Here is a 20,590-nt window from a genome sequence, read left to right as displayed (position 1 = left end):
CTTTCGGGTTGTAGTCCCGCCTCCATCGAGATGCGGCCAATCCACGCGATTTTCACTTGATTGACCTTGTTGAGCCCGCCCAGCGGGCTCAGCAGGCCAATTAAGGGCCACCTAGCAACAGGTGACATCACAGACTGGAATTTCATCTGTCAAGACATGTTGACAGATGAAATATCAGTGTTTCACAGCTGTTTGAAGCTGTCAAACACTGACAGTCTTACTTCTAACCTGAGTCCTTCTACGGAGACTCAGTTAGAAATCTCACCGGCACTGAAAGCTGAAGGCTGTCACTTTTGACAGATCGCAGCCATTCTGCTTTCTATGCCGGCTGAATGATGGACTCCCGAAGCCTAGAGGAAGGAAGGCTGTAAAGGTAAGTACAGGTAATTTAAACTTCTTTACACACTTTAGACACACCAAACACACTTTCCTTTGCACTCATGCACCCATCACTCACCTGAACATCGACATCTCGACCCCTCCAAGTCCTTCAACCCGACGGCCCGACTCCTCTAACCTGGCGTGGTTTGGAGCCGTCGGGAATCCCACACGACAACCTTGAAAATAGGGATTAGGCTAAAAACTGCCTGTTAACTACCTGTTAACAGGCAGTTAATTGGCACTAATCCCTTCCCACCTTGGGTCGGCGGGTCCCAGTGCGGGGCGGGTACCCGCCTCCTTTGAAACTTACATGGAGGTGGGTTTTGGGCGGGATGGTGTCGGGACCCCCGAATTTGGGATTTTAGCCCCCCGCATGCCTGAAAGCCCGCCTCACGGCACACTGAAAATCGACCCCTTTGTTTGTTAAGCTCATGTGAAGTTCCTTCCTAAAACTTTCATCTAAAATGTCAGGTTGTGTGAAAGAGGCGTCGCCTTGGTCTCATTACACCAGCTTAAGAAAGATGTCAAACCCTTTGCTGGATACTTTCTAGACATAAACAGTAGATCTTCTGCTTCTTGAGAGCAAGATAGTCTGACCCTGCGCCACCAGAAAGTCTCTCTGGGGAAGTACCAGGCTATGAGGCCAATAGGCAGTCAGAAGAAAAGCACCTTAGAGCTTATTTTGATTTTATGGTTTGTCCTTGGGACCATAGAGAGAAGAAGAAAGTAGAAAGGAATTCATTCTTAAAGCCACCAGGAGATTGTGAGTACATTCCTCTTGGAAGCTGCTTGGAAATTTTGTGGGTGAAATTCATCTTGGGCAAGAGTGAATTGGCCGTCCGCTTTACACTCCAATGAAAAAATATCAGGCTGAATATAAAATGAGCTAGCAATTCGCTATTGTCTGTTCGGGGCTACCACTACGCTTTAGCTGCAAAGCACAAGATGTTCTGTGTTCTCTATGCCTGTGTATAAGTCCATGGAACCGGCCACATTTTGGCCTGTTAGTGCAGTTAACCTGATATAAAGTAGAGTTTAAGCTAAAGGTGGCTTCATACCCATGTAGGTATTTGTAATGTTTTTCCTCCCTCGCCCCTCCTCCCTCCCACCCGAAGACAATGATCTGTGCTAGCGTATGTTTCTACTTGAATCAAACTGGCTTCCCCAAAAGAGCGTGAGATTCTTCGGGATTCTCACAGAAAAAGAGGGGCGCTGATAATACAATGCTATGGAACCATTCCTGGGATTTCCCAGATGGCCAGTCTTTACGTGTGAGTCTACACAGGGAATGGTGGCAGGCTTTCAATGGTTGGGGGCTGGACTTATCTTTTTAAGATGTAGAGGGCCTGAGCTTGGACTTTTCAAATTGGATGTGCCAATAACCTTTTTCTTCCAATTCAGTAGGTTATTTGAGATTTAACTGCATGGAGTGGGATTTCCTGCTCTCCCGCCAAAAACGTTTTGACACAATTGGGGCAAGTAGGGGAGGAAAATGGGTTGGGATGTGCTCCTGGGAGTAATGCCCATCTTTACATCCTTCTCGATTTCATACAGGCTCCGGCAACATACAATATGCCCACCCGTATATTGTAAGTATATGCAAATGAGGAGATGACATCCTCTGACATATTTTGTGTTATTTGCAACACCATAGCAACGTTGGATGCCAGGGGATGCCTGTTGGTCCCTGGTGTTCAATGTTGCCATGGCAGCAGAGGGAGAATATTGAATTTTTAAGGAGCAGAATGCTTGGCCAATGAATAGCAGAACACTCAATGGCATAGGCAGCTCAGAGGCTGCCAGCACCACTACAACACCTGCTGGAAACCCAGATGACCCCCCTATTTATGACCTCAAGGCTAGAAGATCCGCTAGGGTCCTGGGCACACTTTGTGGTGGGAAATGCGTCCCAGTTCCACAAATGGAAATCTAGGCAATTGTCTTTGGGTGTGTTGCTTAGATTTTTTGCATGTCCTTTTCTGATGTCTACATACACAGCCGGGGTCATTGGATTGAAATCAGGAGTAGACACCCAGGCAAATTCCTCTCTTCCTCCACCCAGGGGCACTGAGCCCAATTGTACTGGCCTTACCACTGGTCAAGCTGACATCCTCTAAATCAGTAGAGACCAGCAATCGAACCTGGGGTCTTCCTGGTCTAGTATAGCTCAGTACCACAATTGTTAGAGTCTTTACTCATTGAGCCATTTTAGATCACACACCTTTCTTCCTCTTCTTGTAGCAGCCCACAGTAGGCCCTTCGTTTTCAATGTACATTCAGAAAGCTGGCATTTTGTTTTGGAGATTTATGATCAGCATTTACAGTATCTCTGATGAATGACCAAAATAAGGTGCAAACTGATACCTAAGTTTAAAACAGTTATTTCCAGAGGCTTTACAGGAGAAATGATGACTGACAGGCTTAATCATGTTGTTGAAATCAGCTGACGTGCCGAGGCCATAGACTCCAGTGAGTTGATCATGCTGTGCAATATTAGCATGCAAATATCATTAATGCAATGAAACCAAAATGGACCTGAAATTGAAAATAAATAGCCTGCTTTGAATATTCCTGCCACAAGCCGTTACGTATATCAAGAGAGGGAATTACAATGCAGATGAATTAAGTGTGTGGCTATCTGTTCACATGCCTGTACTATTTCATGATTTGATCGCCATGATTCCCCAGGCTTTTAATTATTCAGGAGCCATGTTCATTGCTGTGCCATGGGTGAAAGTGTCAAATGCAGAAATGAATTGCAGTAACATCGCTCGGCCGGAATTGAGAAACTAGTGAAATTATATTTTGCATATACAATAATGGAAGCTGGCTAGGGAGTTCTAAGTTTGTAATTCAGTTGGAGGGTTTTGATAACATCATAAACCATGACAGGGGAGCTCAGGGGATTTATGAACATCATCGACCACAGAGCCCTAAATTGCAGCCTGAACTTCCTCCTCAGTGCTTACAACATTTGTTATTTTCCATTTATATAGACTGAAACGTTCTTTAAATAACGTTTTCTGTATCTTCTCATTTCAGCTGTGACATTCATAAGCTGTTTAGTCGATTTAGCCAGTTTAGCATGATGCAACACTACAGGAGTGTGCACTCTCCTATTCTCATTTATTCTTTCCCAGACACTCCAACTGGGATCTTCGTACCTCCCTCAGACTTCCCTTCTTTGCACAATCTTCAGACTTTGAAACCTCAAGTTTGCTGCCACCTAGTCACTACTTTTTGATTTATCTTGTCCTTCCTTTTACTTGTTTCAACCTTGCTGGTGTCCTACAGTACAGACCTAGGCTGTTTACCTCAGTATCTCAATACACTGTCAGCCATGGCCCAGTTAGTAGCACTCTCACCTCTGAGTATAGAAGGTTGTGGGTTCAAAGTCCCACTCCAGAGACTTGAGCACATAATCTAGGCTGACACTGCAGTACAGTACTGAGGGAGTGCTGCACTGTCGGAGGTGCCGTCTTTTGGATGAAACGTTTAACCGAGGCCCTGTCTGCCCTCACAGGTGGATGTAAAAGATCCCATGGCACTATTTCGAAGAAGAGCAGGGGAGTTTTCCCCAATGTCCTAGCTAATATTTATCCCTCAACCAACATCACTAAAACAGATTATCTGATTATTATCACATTGCTGTTTGTGGGAGCTTATTGCGCGTCAATTAGCTGCCCTGTTTCCTACATTACAACAGTGACTCCACTTCAAAAGTACTTCATTGGCTGTAAAGCACTTTGGGATGTCCTGAGATCATGAAACATGCTTTATAAATGCAAGTCTTACTTTTCTTTTTAAACTTATTAAAAAATCACATGATTGACACAAGCTAGATTTCTGTAATAATTTACTGAGGACTGCAAAGTAAATGTGTGCTTATAAAAATGACTTCTACTTCTACAGGGACTGAGATTATTGATGATCACAAGATAATTACAGATGAAGGAGGTCATTTGCCCCTTCCAGAAATAACCACAAGATAATTTTTTTAATGTTCAATAGCAATGGCCTGACTAATCAATATCATCAGTTACTGCCCCACCAGAATAAAAATATATGCCCGCATGAATCTTAATAAAATTGACAAGTGGCTGCATTGCAATGGAATTTAACCCTCAATAGCTTGTAAGTTCTGCCATTCGGTCACTTGTTGAATATTTTCTTTGTTGAATGGTCATCTAATGCGTGTTCTCTATGTAAGCCCCATTCACCCATCACCCATCATCCAGTGGTGGAAGCGGACACACCCAATGTTTTTAAGGGGAGACTGGATAGGCACTTGAGGGAAATAAACTTGCAGGAATAGAGCGGGGAAATGGAACAGACTGGATTGCTCTACAGAGAGCCGGCATGGACTCGATGGGCTGAATGGCCTCCTTTTGTGCCGTTATGACTCTATGGGCTGGATTTTGATACTGGAGGCGTGTAGGAGGCGGGACTACAACTTTTGGGGTTGTATTCCCGCCTCCATCGAGTTGTGGCCAACCCATGCGATTTTCACTTGATTGACCTTGTTGAGCCCACCCAGCGGGCTCAGCAGGCCAATTAAGGGCCACCCGGCAACAGGTGACGTCACAGATTGACATTTCATCTGTCAAGAGCTTTTGACAGATTAAATATCAGCGTTTGACAGCTCTTTGAAACTGTCAAACACTGATAATCTGTACTCTAAGTTAATTCCTTCCTCTCAGGCTGATTTAGAGATCTCTCCAGAACAGAAAGCTGAATGCTGCAACTTTTGACAGCTCGCAGCTATTCTGCTTTCTGTGCCGGTGAGATGAGGGACTCCCGAGACCTGAAGGAAGAAAGGCTGTAAAGGTAAGTAAAACTTCTTTAAACACTTTACACAGACCAAACACACCTACCTCTGCACTCATGCACACATCACTCACCTGAACACTGGACATCTTGAACCCTCCAAGCCCTTCAGCCCGATGGTCTGCCTCGCTAACTTGGCGTGGTTTGGAGCCGTCGGGAATCCCACCCTTCAGGAATAAAAATAGGGATTAGGCTAAAAACTACCCGTTAACTACCTGTTAACAGGCAGTTAATTGGCACTAATCCCCTTCCCGCCTCGGGGAGGCGGCTCCCAGCACAGGTCGGGTATCCGCCTCCTTTGAAACTGACACGGAGGCGGGTTGGGGGCGGGATGGGTTCGTGCCCCCCCGATTTTGAGATTTTAACCCCTCACACGCCTCCAATCCCGCCTCCACGGCCCAATGAAAATCCTGCCCTGACCCCTGTGCCCGCAGACCAACATTGGCTCCTGGTCCAGCAACACCTCGATTTTAAAATTATCAAGCTTATTTACAAATCCCTCCATGGCCTCACCTTTCCCTATCTCTGAAACCTCCTCAGCCCTTACAACCCTCCGAGATATCTGCGCTCCTTCAATTCTGACTTCTTGCACATCCCCGATTTTAATTGCTCCACCATTGGCAGCCTTTCCTTCATCTACCGAGGCACTTAGCTCTGGAATTCTCTCCTTAAACCTCTCCGCCTCTCTACCTCTCTCTCCTCTTTTCAGATGCTCCTTAAAACCTACCTCTTTGACCAAGCTTTTGGTCATCTGTCCTAATATTTTCTTACGTGGCTCGGTGTCAAATTTTGTTTGTTAACGCTCCTGTGAAGTGCCTTAGGACCTGTTACTATGTTAAAGGCGCTATATAAATGCAAGTTGTTGTTGTTGTAAGATCATCAGCATCAAATTCTGAGCCTTTTCATTCTAGTCTTATTTTATGTCGCAATTTTCGAATCAGATCAGTGAGGATGCTCTATTTGCTTCAAGTTCATCTCGAACGGACATGCTTGCTCAGCATAAAATCCCCATTCCTCCGCCTGCCCGAAAATCCTACCTGTGGGACTACCCTTACTGGGACCATGAGATAAGTGAAGAAACAAAAAACACATCTCCAACCGATAGGATTGTGGAATTAGCAAGTAAGAAATTACTGAATTTAAGTGTACCAGCAAATGTAAAAGGTCTTTAAGTTGAATGCTAATTGCAATGCTTAACTGAGGAAATGGTACTTATTTCTAATGCAGCATAGACTTACCAGTTAGAATGAGAGAAAAAAACTTGCTTTCAAATTTGTATCATACGTATATCAATTCTATAATCCACCCATATGAGGATTAGATGGTAGAGTTCCAGTCAAGAGGATAAGATGCTGTTAGTTCAGTCGGTAGTTTTGAGAAGTATCAACTTGGCTCAGTCGGTAGCATTCTTGCCTCTGAGACAGAACACTGCGGCCTGGAAATTCCCCGGGTTACTGATGTGACGGCATTAGTGTGGGATTTATGACCCCTTCAGAAATCACATCATTTAAATAATGTTGGTGGGACAAGGGCAAGTGTCCCAGCAACAGGGAGCTAGATATTCCAGGCCGGGTGTGCGGGGAAGAGGGGTGGAAAATTTGGGAAGGGGTTGGAAGGAAGTGTGCAACATGCATATCTAAAGGGCTACATGCAGTTAAAGGGCTGAGCAGGCTCTTGGATGAGGGACTGATATGACTGGTATGACAGAAGGGACATGGTGAGCATTTATCATCTCTAAGACTGATATTGAAGTACATTTGGCCCAAGTTAGAGGAAGGAGAGTTGGAATACCAGGGGAAGAAGCCATCCCATGCAACAGCATGAGCCATGTGAAAGGAAGTGGCAGTGTCTGTGTAAGACCGCCATGCCATGGAGTTCATTAGCGTGGTGGTTATGTTACTGGACTAGTAATTCAGAGGCCTGGACTAATAATCCAGGCAGAACGTGAGTTCAATTCCTACCATGGCAGTTTGAAAATTTTAATTCAGTCTAATAAAAATAAAATCTGGAAATATAAAGTTGATATCAATAAAAATGACCGTGACCATGAAGCTGTCGCACTGTTGTAGAAATCCTGAGAAGGTATGCCCAATGGGTCTGTCTCTCAGCTTCTTAGCAGCCATTGCCATTTCAGCGACTTCCTGTTCATCATGGGCTGGGTCTTCAACATCAGCAATGCCATCAGCAGGCACGCTTGGCATCCTCTGAGACAGCCACCTGATTGCAAAATTTTGAAGCGCACAATCTGCTACCATAATTCGTGAGCTGATGCTGGTCGCACGCTGCAAGGTAGCCCCCCAGACCTAAGCAGATACTGGAACCTCCCTGGCCAATGGCTTGCTCAATCTTTATCCTTGTCTTCAGATGTGCTTCATGCTAGCACTTCTCTGCAGCACTAGTGGCCCTACGAAGTGGCATCATGAGACATGCAGGTATCCTGTGTCACCCAACAGCTATTCTGTTCCTGTCGTTGGTACAGAGCTAAGATACTGGATTGACGAAGCATAAAAGCACCATGACAGCTCCCAGAATGTTATGAATTCACACACAAGAGGCTGTGCCCATTGTTGCAAATGAACTGCCTGTTTAGGGAATGGAAGCCTTTGCGGTTCAAATAAAATTGGGGTTTTACAAAATTATAGCGAATCTGCTATAACTTTTTCAAAAAAATGTCAAACTCTTCAATGCTCCAGGCAGCCTGCTTGGCCCAGGACCCACCAGTGGGGCCCACATGTACCCTTGTGGAGGCCAGTACACCAGTACTCATTCGCCCGACCAGCCATCGTAATTATGCAGGGTCCCCATCCAGCCTGAGGACCAGAAACTCCTGGTTTATGAAGTTCCCCCTCACTTACTCCATCCCCTGGCCATCAATTACTCTGCAAAATGTGGATAGAAGTTCTTTTTCTTACAAGGCCGGAGTTGCTGTGGGAGACCAGCAGAACCTCTGAAAATTTGAGGGCCGGAATGTTTTACCACAAGGGGCTATTGAGGTAGAGACCATGATGTGAAAAAATCCTCGGCCCCGTTACGCTGGTATAATGTGGCAGGGCAAGGCATCATTTGCTTCCATTCCTGCTCACACTGGAGTAACCGGGCTCCGGGTGGGGTCAAGAAATTTTTCTGCCAGCACTGGGTAGCCACATCAACACACGTGCATCTTGGGCACCTGATACAGGGGGTAGGATGCAGGAAATGTGGCGCAGGCAAACCACTCCTGGACCAGCTCCAATAGTTTTTTTAAACATTATGGCAAATCAGCCCCCTTTATTAGGGGCTTGAAATATTCCAGCATTCCCCGAGACATTCAGGCCTGAGTCTCCAGATGGGCCCCAATTCCACCTTTGAGCCAACCTGTAAGCCGGGTTCATTCCAGCATCCAGGTTGCTGGGCAGTAGAGAGATCAGGTCCAAGGCAGTTCCAGGAGGGGAATTCTCTCCCATTGGCTCCATCCCCTTATATGTCTGGAGTCATGTTTGGGATGGACAGTTGTAAGGTAGCAGGACTCTGAGCGGAGACCAGGCATTACGAGGCCCTACTAGAATTCTGCTCTCAGCTGGGCCTTCTGCGCCCAACTTGGACCTCACATCCAAGGCCTTTCGGCCCCCACGGTGTCATTTAAAAGGAAACTGAATGCGCGTTTGAAAATAAAAATAAAAGAGGATACAGGGCAAGGGCAGGGAGATGAAATTAGAGTAGACAGACCCAATTGAAGAGCTAGAAGTGATACAGGCACGATGGGCCTCCTTGTGTGCTCCTCGGTCATTCAGAAAATAATTTGTGTTTCTCCGAACGTTTCATTGAAAGTAGCAAGAAATGACTGGGTTTCTTTCCGTTCTCAAACTATTTTTTGAGTGTGACACAGACTTTGCATGTGTGACGAAGTGTGACTCCTTGCAATGGGCATGTCTCAAAATTTTTATATGTATACTAGTTAATCTTGTGTGGCACTACTCATGGTGAGCCTGTCTGCCATCATACTGTCTTGGTCGGATATTCTGCTTTTCACTCTCTGTTTATTGTTCTATCTCTATCTCTCTCTTCTACTCCGCTTCTCTTACTAAAGCTTCTGCTTCTGCTGATTTCTCTCTTTCCCCATTTCTCTTCGGATCTCTGTCTGTTCTTGTATTTCTCTTGCTCTCTCCCTTTTGTCATATTCCACTTCTCTGTGTGCTGGCCTGCTCCTGGGATCGCGTCGGCACAGTAAGAATATAGTAAAGAAGGTGACACTGTGGCACATAATGCCACAGTGCAAGCTAACTTTCAGAGGACTGAAAGGTACATATAATGTGGTATGTATGGCTTCACAGCTTAAAACGCATTGTAAAACTGACAATCAGGAGTGTCACTGAGGTGTAACTGAAGTTGTGTGACAGTCAAATCGTGACACAGCAAGTAGCTGTGACACAAACAGGAAATCCCAAAACTAGATTACAGGATAATACATAGAGAACCTGGAGAGCATTTTTAAACCAATTGTATTAGGTTAGTTTAGCAATTGTAAAATGTATTTTGAATGGATGAAAGAAGACAACAAGAATAAACTTTTACTTAGCCACTCGGTTGTGTAGTTTTTACATTTTCCCAACACTTGTGCCATAATGTAAGTAATACCTTATATTTTATAGAGCCTAAAGGAAGCTACGCAGGCTTCGTTCACAGTAGACCATTGGATCAACCTGTATCAGAAATTGCATTAAACTATACAGCCACTGAACGGATTCAAGAACTTGCTAAACCAAAGCTCCACATTGCAGTACTCAAGTCTGAAAATCCCTTCCAAATTTCAGAGGCTGCTAAAAATGCTGTTGCAACTCCGAGACTTCAACAACTCGCTGTTCCATACCCTAGAAACGTGACACGCAAGAAAGTTGTATAAATTCATCCTGCCCAAGAGAGTTTCTAATACTTTCTTAATTTAGTACTTTGCATTTTTACTGTTGGATATCTCCGCGCTCTTGGGTTTGTTAGCTAACTAGCTTTAGGTTCGTTATGGTAAGAACACGCGCACAAGAAAAGTTTCACTTATTGGAAGTTTAATCCTTCAAATAGAGTGAAGTACAAATCAAGTGAACTTGATTCATGGAGATGAGGTCTATTGAGTATACAGCTCTTGAGCGCAAATCTTCCCAGGTCGAATCAAAAGTCCCATTGCAATCTCTATACCTTTCTGAGCTATAAATCATTAATTGAAATGTCCTTATAAGGCATGCAACTACCTCTCTAAGCGTCAAGATGTATAAAACCAATGGGTAAAGTTGTGTTATTGATTGACATGAGTGAGATGACTTCATCTCATAATGTTGTCCTTTCACTTTCCCATAACATCTTTTCTTCCTCCTTCGAGGTCTCTGAACCCATTTCATTAGGCTTTCACACAGCAACCTGTTGAACCACGTATGGACCCTTTCATACTGAACAGATAAGCTCGCAGGTACTTATCTCCTTCTTGAGGCCCAGCTCTTGCATTCCAATAGGGAAGCATAAGCATAGGGTTCTGTGTTCAACTTCTGTTGTACTTTTGAAAATATATTTAAAAATACATTTAGTCCTTTTCCTGCCTGATGTAATAAAACTCACTATGCACTTGGTTTGAGTATAAAGCAAGGCTTTAATCAACTTGTTTCAGAACATGGAGGTCTAGTTGTACTTCACTAGTTCCTGTCTTACAAAATGTCCCTGGACAAGCTGGGCCCACGCCCGAGTATTTATACTATTTGGACGGCGCCACCAGCTGGCCGTCTAGCGTCATTTCATGAGCAGTTTCTTCATGATGATGAGATTTATAACACTGCCCATGCCTGCTAATAGGTTTGTGAGCAGAAATTGAATCGCATTTCCTGCTCCAGATCACTATTACTCAAACTCACCCTAAGTGCGTGTGTGTGTGTGTGTGGACATTGGGTGAGGACAGAATCTAGCTCAGCTGTAACGCCCCCCAAAGTCAGATCGCCTGCCAAGATTCACACATGAAGAGTGGTCACTTGGGTGAAGCAGCAGTAAACTTCTGGTTCCACAAGTCCAGCAAGGTGTTAACTTTTTCGAAGAGAAAGGAGAAGGGAGAAAGTTGAGCAGCGAGGATAAAGTGAAAGAGTTGCAGAAGAATTTAGTGGGTAGAGTTTCCTCTTTGGGTGCAATCGGGAAATTGGGCGCAAATTGCATTTGAAATTGTGCTGGTTAGGTTCCAGTTCAAGTTTCTGCTGAAATACATTAGCATAATCATAACCGTAAGATCTTCCATGAACCAGCATGATCGGTCAGTCTAATAGAACGTAATCGTTTATTTAAAAAAATATTAATTGATGTATTTAAGAGTGGTAAACTGGTGCAGTTTTATTAATACAGCTGAAAATGAGTTTATCACAAAAAATAAGTGAGTAACCTGATTTAAAATCACTGAAAATGACTTTAGAAAGCTTAACAGAACCATTTACTAGTTTCATTGGTGTACACTTGTCAGTTTCTTAGTAAATTAAATAGATTTTAATATGTAAAACATTCTTATTAGTGCCTGTGCGCCTAAGAAAACCAGCTCAATTTGAAGATCCTCCTCGAATGGCCATGAATGGAAACTCGCCATGCTCATTATTTCGATCAGGGGCATGGCCATTTATGGGCGGCACCGGCTTTGCGCAAAATTATTTTTAAACCAGCGTTAAAAATCGCGGAAACTCAATTTACGCACGACATAACTTATGCTTGAGTTTCCGCGATCTTTCGTCCTGGTTCAGCCGATTTCACCTAGCTTGCGCTGTTAAAACTAGCTCAACCTACCAGAAACTCTATCCCTAGATCTTTTATGCGATTGGCTTAACAAATGTGACAGGAAATTTCCGACTGGCAAATGTAGAACATGGCACACACTGCGGGGGAAAAGTATGTGACAAATGTATACGATGATTGGATTGCAGGGACCAACCTTCCTCTATGGGCTCCCACTGAGCACCCAACAGGCAATCTTTGGTGCACTGTGCTTGTCATCACAGAGGACCATGCAATCTTCCTGCTCCGACCAAGGTGCACTTCAGGTGCAGGCCATCTCCGTGGTTGGGCCTTGCACCTGAAAATCGGAGAGGGAACAGGAGTGCAGCTGCAAGCCTTTCCTGGCCCCCGACAATGGGGCCTTCAGATTGTCTGGGTGTAGCGGGGGGGGAGAGTTTAAAGAGAAGTTCATACCTGCCAGCAAAGTCTTCAACCTGCTCGCCCCCCCGCCATCCCACCACCCAGGGTCTTCACAGACTGGAAGGTCTTCAGAGATCCAAGTGCAAGTTGCAATGCCAGGAATCTTCAGGTGTCGCTCCCCTAGGGCATCCAAAGGAGATGAGAGTGAGAGGAGGCGCGAGAACAGAATCGCCCCCTCCTGCCTCGTTATACTGCTAAGGCTGAGTATGCACCTAGTCCAGGTGCAGGCCCATTTACATTAAATGGGAAATTCCAGAACAGTACACTGGTGGCAGAGACCTGACATAATGGGCTCGATTTTGCCAGGCCCGAGGAGGCGGGATTGGAGGCGTGTGAGGTGTTAAAATCGCAAAAACTGGCAGGTGGGCCCGATCCCGCCTCCATCCCGTCTCCGAGCAATTTTCCCACATGTGAGTTTTCTGAACCCGTCTCCATCCCGCCTCCAAGAGGCGGGATAGGCCCTTAAGGCCCTTAATAACCAGTTAAGTGCCTCTATAATCCCATTTTGAGAGGCCTTTCTGATTTTAGCTGTTTTCCCACGTGCTGCACGCCTCCTCTGAAACACGCCAGTGAAACCTGGTGGCAGCACAAGTGGATTGCTTACTAACAGCTGCAGCTCCACCATTAAAAAGGAGTTTTCACCAATCATCATTTGCAGGTGGCAGAATTTTGTTGTCTCAGGTCTGGGGAACTTTTAACAGGCCTACTCATTGTTGTGGAAGTTTGGAGCCTGACACCCATCTCCAGTGTGACCTCCTGGGAAACCCCTCTCCCCACCTTGAATGAGCGCTTCCCCAACTGAGGTATATAACAGAAGAATGGGAACCATTTATTTCCTTTCCTCCTGGACATCAGATTCAGATGAAAACTAGCCGCGGCAGCAGCAGAACCCTGAACAACAGCAGCACCAACTGCAGGAGCAACAGCAGGAGCTCCAAGCCGCTGCTCACCCACCTGAAGCTGCACAGGCCAGAAGACGCCAGCGCAGGGAAGCACGTCGGCGCAGGAGATACCCGCCAAACAGGGTCTACAGACACAGGATCAGCTACCTCAACATGACTGAGCAGCAGTGCCAAAGGAGGCTCAGACTTTCGTGAGAGGTAGTGGGTGACATCTGCGCAATGCTGCAGCAAGACCTGGAGCCCAGAGGAGCAGGTGGACACCCTTTACCAGTGGTCGTCAAAGTCACCACCGCACTCAACCTTTTTTGCTTCAGGCTCATTCCAGGGATCAGCAGCATACATCAGCGGCATCTCCCAGGCGGCCGCGCACACTTGCATCACGCAGGTAACCGATGCCCTCTTTGCCATCGCGCACAATCACATCCATTTCTCCAAGTATCAAGCCAGTGTAACTGCGCGATCGGGTGGGTTTGACAATCTGGCAGGCTTTCCAAGGGTGCAGGGTGTCGTTGACTGCGCACATGTGGCCCTTAAGGCACACCATCACAATCCAGGTATTTTTGTCAACCGCAAGGGCTTCCACTCCCTCAACGTACAGCTGGTGTGTGACCACAAGAAGGAAATTTTGCATGTTTGTGCCAAGTACCCTGGCAGTTGTCATGACTCCTTCATCCTGCGCCAGTCTAGTGTCCCTCCGCTCTTCAGTCTGCCAGGCCAAGTTAACGGATGGCTTCTTGGAGACAAGGTCTATCCCTGAAGACATGGCTAATGACGCCATTGAGGAGCCCATCCAATAAAGCTGAGGAGCGCTACAACTCGAGCCACATTTCCACCAGATCCATAATCGAGCAAACCATTGGCTTGCTGAAGATACACTTCAGATGCCTGGATAGATCAGGTGGAGCCCTGCAGTACTCCGCAGCCAGGGTCTCCAGAATCGTCGTGGTTTGCTGTGCACTTCACAACATGGCACAGCATCATGGCTTGCAGATGCCTGAGGAACAAGTGGCTCATCACATCGCCTCCTCAGATGAGGAGGAGGAGGAGGAGGAGAGCGACAACGAGCAGCTTGCAGAGGCGCATCAACCAGCGCCAGCAGCATACGAGCACATTGCTGGCCGGGGTGCAAGGAACGCACTCATCTTGGCCAGATTTGCTTAGCGTAGCCAATCAAGCACTTTTCCCTCACAGCTTCTTATCAGAGCATCGACAATGGCCAAGAACCTGCGGTTCCTACCACTCTGACCACCATACTGACAATTGCAAGTCATCTTAAGCCCCCAATGTGGAAGCCCCATTAGCAATATGACACACGCCACAACTGCAACAGTTGAAATCAGAATTTTTAATGACAATAACCAACTGATGGCTTTTCAACATTAAACATAACATTTCACCCAAGTGACTACCCTTGTGGCTACTTGTGCATTATCTTCCTCTTACGCGTGCTCCTACGTGGTGCTTCACCTGTGGCTTCAGCAGATGTGGAGGCCCCTTGCTCACTTTCTTGCTGCTCCTGTCTCAACACCTTTGGTGGGCATCCTCTGGGGTTGCGAAGCTGTGAGGGCTCGGCAACAGTCTGTTGCTCCTGCGGCTACGCAGGGGTTGAGACGCCGATCTCAGTTTGGGTGGGGGCACTGGTGGGGTTCTGACCGAGGGCTCTGCAGTGGCATGGAAGTGTGAGAACTTGGAGAGGAGCCCCCACTTCCTTGTTGTATGCCATCAACATCCCTCTCATGGGTCAGCCCCACTTCAGAGCTAGCAAGTGGCTTGACAGCACCTTGCTACAATTCAGGGGGGCCATGAGGACCCATTTCTGTACTGGAAGTCCTACCCCCAAGGATTTGCCTGAAGGTCTGGTTTGTTTGCTCAAGAGCTGACCATCGCTCCTCAAGAGATGTCAGTCTATTCTGAACAAATACCATGTTTTCCATACCCTGGCGACTAAGCTCCTCCATGGACGTAGCCATCCTCTCCTCTACCGTAGCCATCCTCTCCTCTACGGTAGCCAGCCTTACCATGGAGGTAGCCATCCTTTCCACGGAGGTTGCCATCCTTTCCGTGGTGATGCGTTCATGCGCCAATGCCTCCACAAAGGCTCTGCTCATGTTAGCAATGGACTCTTCCATTCGCTCCACACTCACAGCGACCCTGGAGACAAAACCTGCCAGAGACTCCTGCATCTCTTCCTGGAGTTCCAGCACCGCTCTTCTTCTGGATGGACCCGGAGGCAGAGGGTCGACATGCAGCTGAGCCGAGCTGGCAGAGTCCTGCACCCTCCACTGCTGTCCCTGTCTCCACCATCTGCTGATGCTCACTTGTGAGCTGTGATACACCAGGTGACAACACTGTACTATCTTGCGAAGGTACCACCGAGGTGTGAGTGTCTGTGCTGGTGCTGAGTGCGCTGAATTCTGCTGACGCTGCACCCTTTGAAGTTGCAGCTTCCTCTGAGGAGTCTGGAGGCTCAAGCTGTTCCTCCTGGATAGTGGGGACAGGGGCTCTCGATGGTCCTGTGGGGGAGTAAAGGAAAGAGTCAGAGATGTGAGGCCAAGGTTACATGCACATTGAATATTGCAGATGATCAAAAGTCAAACTGTTAGAGCATCAGAATCATTATCAGTGACTCATGCAATGTCAATGAGAGAGATGATAAACTATTCTGTCACCAGCTTGCTCTGATGCACCTGCCTGTCCGCCCCCCACTTGCGCATCCTCCTCCACTCCCACGATCTCCAGGGCCGCCTCCTCCCAGGGGGTGAGCTGGGCTACTGAAGGTGGCCCTCCGCCTGTCCTCGCTCTTTCCCTCGTATTGTGTGCTCTCTTTTCCTGCAATGAGGGAGACAAGTGGAGTTTGAGTGAGAATGAAGGAGTGAGTGTAGAGAATCCATATCATTGATGGTTAGAAGGAGACAAAGATGGAGTGAGGTGGCAAGACCAAGGGCCCTCACTGTGTGTTGTAAGTTGTTTTCATAGCATCACAGCGATAGGGAGTGTGAGGGCTGTATCGTCGAATAGTTAGGTGAATGTGACCATAGAGAGATAGGGAATGGGTAAGGGTGCAGGGATGTCAGTGTCAAGTGGAATGTGGAGGAAGAGGTTGTCAAAGCTGAGTGCTGGTGAGGAGAGGCAATGGGGATCAGATTGAGGGTGATGGGAAAGTCATACTCACTTTTCCAGTGCGCAGAAGGTCATGAAACCTCTTCCTGCACTGCAGCCAAGTTCTGTGGCACATAGACAAAGAGTTGACCTCCTGGGCCACTTGCATCCACACAGCTTTAGTCTGCTGGGGAGGCTTCTTCCTCCTTGAGGAAGGGAAGAGCACCTCCTTATTTCCTCTTGCTCCCTCCACCAGAGCATGCAGGGTGGCGTCATCGAACCTTGGAGCAGACTTTGGCCTGGAGGAATCTATCACAGCAAAGGGCATAAGGTTTGCAGTCTGCAGAAGAAGCAAGGTTGCTTGCAGGCCTTAAGTCCAGCAGCACTGATGATGTCATCGGAGGCGACTTTCAGGATAGAAAGACTAAGTGAGCCAGTGTTTCCCACACGCTGGAAATCAATTGCCCAATTAGGGGAAAATCGCATATTTTTCCCACTTCAAATTGGAGTCGGGTGACTCACACGAAAAGCGGCTGACACGCCCCAGCCCGCACCAATGGCAAAATCGAGCCCAATGGGTCTCTAGCCTTCTGTGCATTGAGAATGCCAATTTGCCAGTCGTAGCGATGAGGAAAATCTATCCTAGAATGAGTACACAAAGAGACTTAGAAAGGGCCCTGAGGATAATAGCAGATGCATCACTTTCAGGGTAGAAATTACTGCAAGTGCGTTTTCATGCACCGAATGGACGCCATGTTCAGAGTGCTTGCCCAATTATGCAGCCCCAAATTTGTGCCCCTCAGTAATTAAAATAAAATAAGTGGGCTGTCAGCACTACTCGCACTCTTCATCAGCGGCTCACCGAATCGGGGGTGTTGATTTTGCACGTTGTTGATGTCATTTAAAGGCAGCCTGCACCTCTTAAAGGGGAGGTACATTTTGGCTGCAGCAGCTGTCAGTGAAGATTCTGCACAATGGCAGGCACAGCAGAAGCTGCTAGATCCCCACCCCGGTTTTCAGATGAAGGTTTTGGTAGCTGGAGGAGAGAAATATTCAGGAAGATATCCAGGGAAGCTGCCCAGCACAAGTGGGCAGAATTAGTAGAGCGCATGAATGCCAGAAGCATTGCCCTCAGGTCATGGCTGCAATGCTAAAAATATTATTGACTTCATGAGGACAGCTAAGGTAAGGCCTCCTAACTCATATCTCCCATTACTCTCTGCTTGACCTTGCATGACCTCTTGCCTGAGCACTCTCAACCCTTCCCTGATTACCAGCACTCTCCTCCCATCACTGCAGTGCTCTTCACTCCACCTCTTTCTGCTCCTACTGCAGCACCTTGCACTGCTATTCATCTCACTATTGGACCATAGCTTGCTGATAAAATAACAGTGTGTTAACAACGCTCGCCGATATTAATGTGAAAATTGGGCAGCAAGTTCAGGGATTAAGACATGCGGCATGAGTTACGAATCTCCAGAGCTTGCTGGTCAATTTACGGCACTCTGTTATTTTTAAGAGCTTGCTGGATTTGCACATTAATTGCCCATTAAACTTTCAACAGAAAGTTAAGTCTGGTAATTGTAAAGTCTGTGGGTTGTACAGTTAATAACGACACAGACTTCAGGAATAACAAACAAACAGGTCTTTACTATTCGAAGGTCAGGGCGAATCTGCCCAAGGAATCATGCCACAACACTTATATACCGGTGTGGTCACCGTCGGTATTACAGTATACAGAAGCCAAACAAGTAGTGCCATACCTAAAGTAGTTCTCTTAAAGGTGAACGGTTACATACAATAGTTCTCTTAAAGGTAGACGGGTACATACACTACAATCCTCCCTTTTTAGCTTATTACATACAGAGTCCCCATTAAACATAACATATCTTCAACTTCATATAAAACAATTTACAGACATAGTCTCGGTGGGAAACAGTTCACAGGTTCAGTCTCTGTGGGAACAGTTCACAGATTCAGTCTCTGATCTTGACTCGGTCCGAACAACATCTCTTTGGTGTAGATGGTTCACATTGCTAGCGTGACTCCTCCATATCCTTTTCTTGACGTAACAGCTTGAACTTTCGTCCTGCTGAACCAGCAGTGCTGACTTTTACAACAACTGGGTTGCCTTGATATTTTCCTACTTCCCAACTGATTTAACTCCTTTCGTAGGGTCCACGCATGATCTGGTAGAGGTGATAATATTTGCGATAGTTATCATCTTCTGCTTCTTCTTTTTCTTTTCTGCTTTTTGGAGACTCTCGGGGCTCCCTTATCAGCTGCCAGCTGTAGCGCCACCAACTCTCTATGTTCCTTCGACTTTAAGTGCTTCATCCTGATTTCGGCACTTTGGGAGTTTTCATCACAAACTGGGCAGACCACATCCTCGTAATATTCAGTGTCACTCAACAGGTCATGGTAATATTCGGGTTCGTCCTGAGTTAGGCCAGCGAGAGGGCCTTCTACTTCCTCCTTACCCATCTGGACGTTAGCTGACTGTGGTTCCTTCCCTAGACATCTTTCTTGAAAAGACTTCTTCATGCATTCATCTTCATCCCGCTCTTCCTGGGTTTCCTGCAAATCCTTCACTAATGACCTCATTTGTGATTTCAACACTTCCCCTTCCCTCGGGGATTGATTGATCGGGCTATTCAATCCTTCTACTGGAGCAGCTGTTTCAACATTCTGTTGTTCACATAGACGCGATTCAGCGTACTTTTGGCATCCCAGTAAAGTCTGTTTTGCAACCTCAGCTATTTCCCAAACTTTTGAGAGCTCCGAACTCCTTCCCGTTGAAGATTGAAGCTCGTGTTCAGATTGTTCCCATTGCAGAGTCTTTTCCCTCAGCATATGAAGGAGTTGGCTGACCATTAACTCTTCCACGGGAACACTGTGGATCAGAGTCTTCTCCATTTCATCCACCTTTTCCTCCAATGCTTCCACCTTCTGTTCCTCTTGTACTTTGGCTTTCAGCGCTCGGAAAAGTTGCGCCCTGATGCTCTCTAGCTCATGTTCAGGGACCATTCTTACAGTCTCTGTGTTTCTTACAGTTTCCTTTTCTTCCACTGAAAGGATTCCCAGTTGAATCTGTTCTTCAAGTTGTTAAACCTCGGTCATTGCCGCCTCATATTTGTCTTGGGTTTCCTTCAATATTTTTATGAGTTCTTGGACATCTTGTCTTTCATGTTCTGCCATGTCTTTCACCTCTAATTTCTCATCTATGGATGGAACTTCTACCGATGAGTCTGTCTTGGCCTTGAGCTCATCAAGAATTTCCTGCAGCCTTTGGACTTCTTGCTCATGTTCAACCTTTAGTTGTTCATATGCTTCTACTGAAACTAGCTTTTCGGAGGTTGCCGAGTTAACCCCCTCCAGAATTGTAGCCTGGGCCTGTTCATACTGTTCTTTCAACTTCTCACACTCTGCTTGTAAGGAGTCGTAGAGAAGAACTGGAATAACATCCTGGCTTCCTGAAGATTCCTCTTCATTTGCTTCTTTCACAATTTCCTGTTGGAGTTCAGCCAAGGCTGCTATGCTATCTGCCTCTCGAAGTCTCACTGCCATCAAATCTTCTTTATTCTTGCAGTCTATCTCAGCCATTTTCCGATTACTTTCATTTAACTGAGTGAGTAGTCCCTTATTCTGGGCTGAGAGATATTGCACCTTCTCATGTAGACCATAGCACTCCTTCTCTGCTCGACATAGCTGGTTACTGCTGATTTGGTTCTGTGTTTCAAGTTCCAACATCCTTTGCTTAGCTTCTTTCAGTTTCGCCCCTATAAGCTCCTCTTGCAACATGGCCACATTATTCACATCAGGTAAAGAAGCGTTTCTCTTTTCCATGTCCAAGATTTTTTTCTGCATATCTTTAAGTGCACACTGCGATTCAGCTTCTCTTAACCTTGCTTGCACTAGCTCCGTCTCCAATTGCAGAACAAAATCCTCAGTGTAGCGTGGTTTGCCTTTATGCTGTATCTCTAGATCATGCAAATATTCTAACTCCTGAACATCATAAGGGAGATGTGATCGGTAATTGGTCACGATGGCTCTATGGTCGCTCTTTGCTTGAGCTAGCTGCCTCTGCTGTCTTTCCAGGTTCTCCCATTCGGTGTCCCAGAACTTTTCCATTGTTTTCATCTCTTGTACGAGACGGTAACTCAACTGTTCTAATTGTTGTCGTACTTTGAAATAAGTTT

At 46.3% G+C, this 20,590-nt stretch overlaps 1 protein-coding gene across 1 annotated transcript in view; it reads left to right on the top strand.

Annotated features, from left to right (window-relative positions):
* LOC147108102 (sperm microtubule associated protein 2-like) overlaps positions 1-10,209 on the top strand; it is a 76,676-nt gene extending 66,467 nt beyond the window's left edge. Inside the window, exons 10-11 of the mRNA XM_086004592.1 lie at positions 6,150-6,330; positions 9,837-10,209. Of these exons, the coding sequence (XP_085860718.1) occupies positions 6,150-6,330; positions 9,837-10,087 (432 nt within the window). The 3' untranslated portion in view covers positions 10,088-10,209. The remainder of the gene's footprint in view (positions 1-6,149; positions 6,331-9,836) is intronic.
* Positions 10,210-20,590: the final 10,381 nt, after the last annotated feature.

Source organism: Somniosus microcephalus, chromosome 13 (assembly GCF_052327205.1).
Source record: "Somniosus microcephalus isolate GS21.2 chromosome 13, FLI_Smic_1.0, whole genome shotgun sequence".
Taxonomy (NCBI): Eukaryota; Metazoa; Chordata; class Chondrichthyes; order Squaliformes; family Somniosidae; genus Somniosus; species Somniosus microcephalus.
The sequence above is the reverse complement of the archived record's forward strand: the minus strand, read 5'-3'. Positions and strand labels throughout refer to the sequence as shown.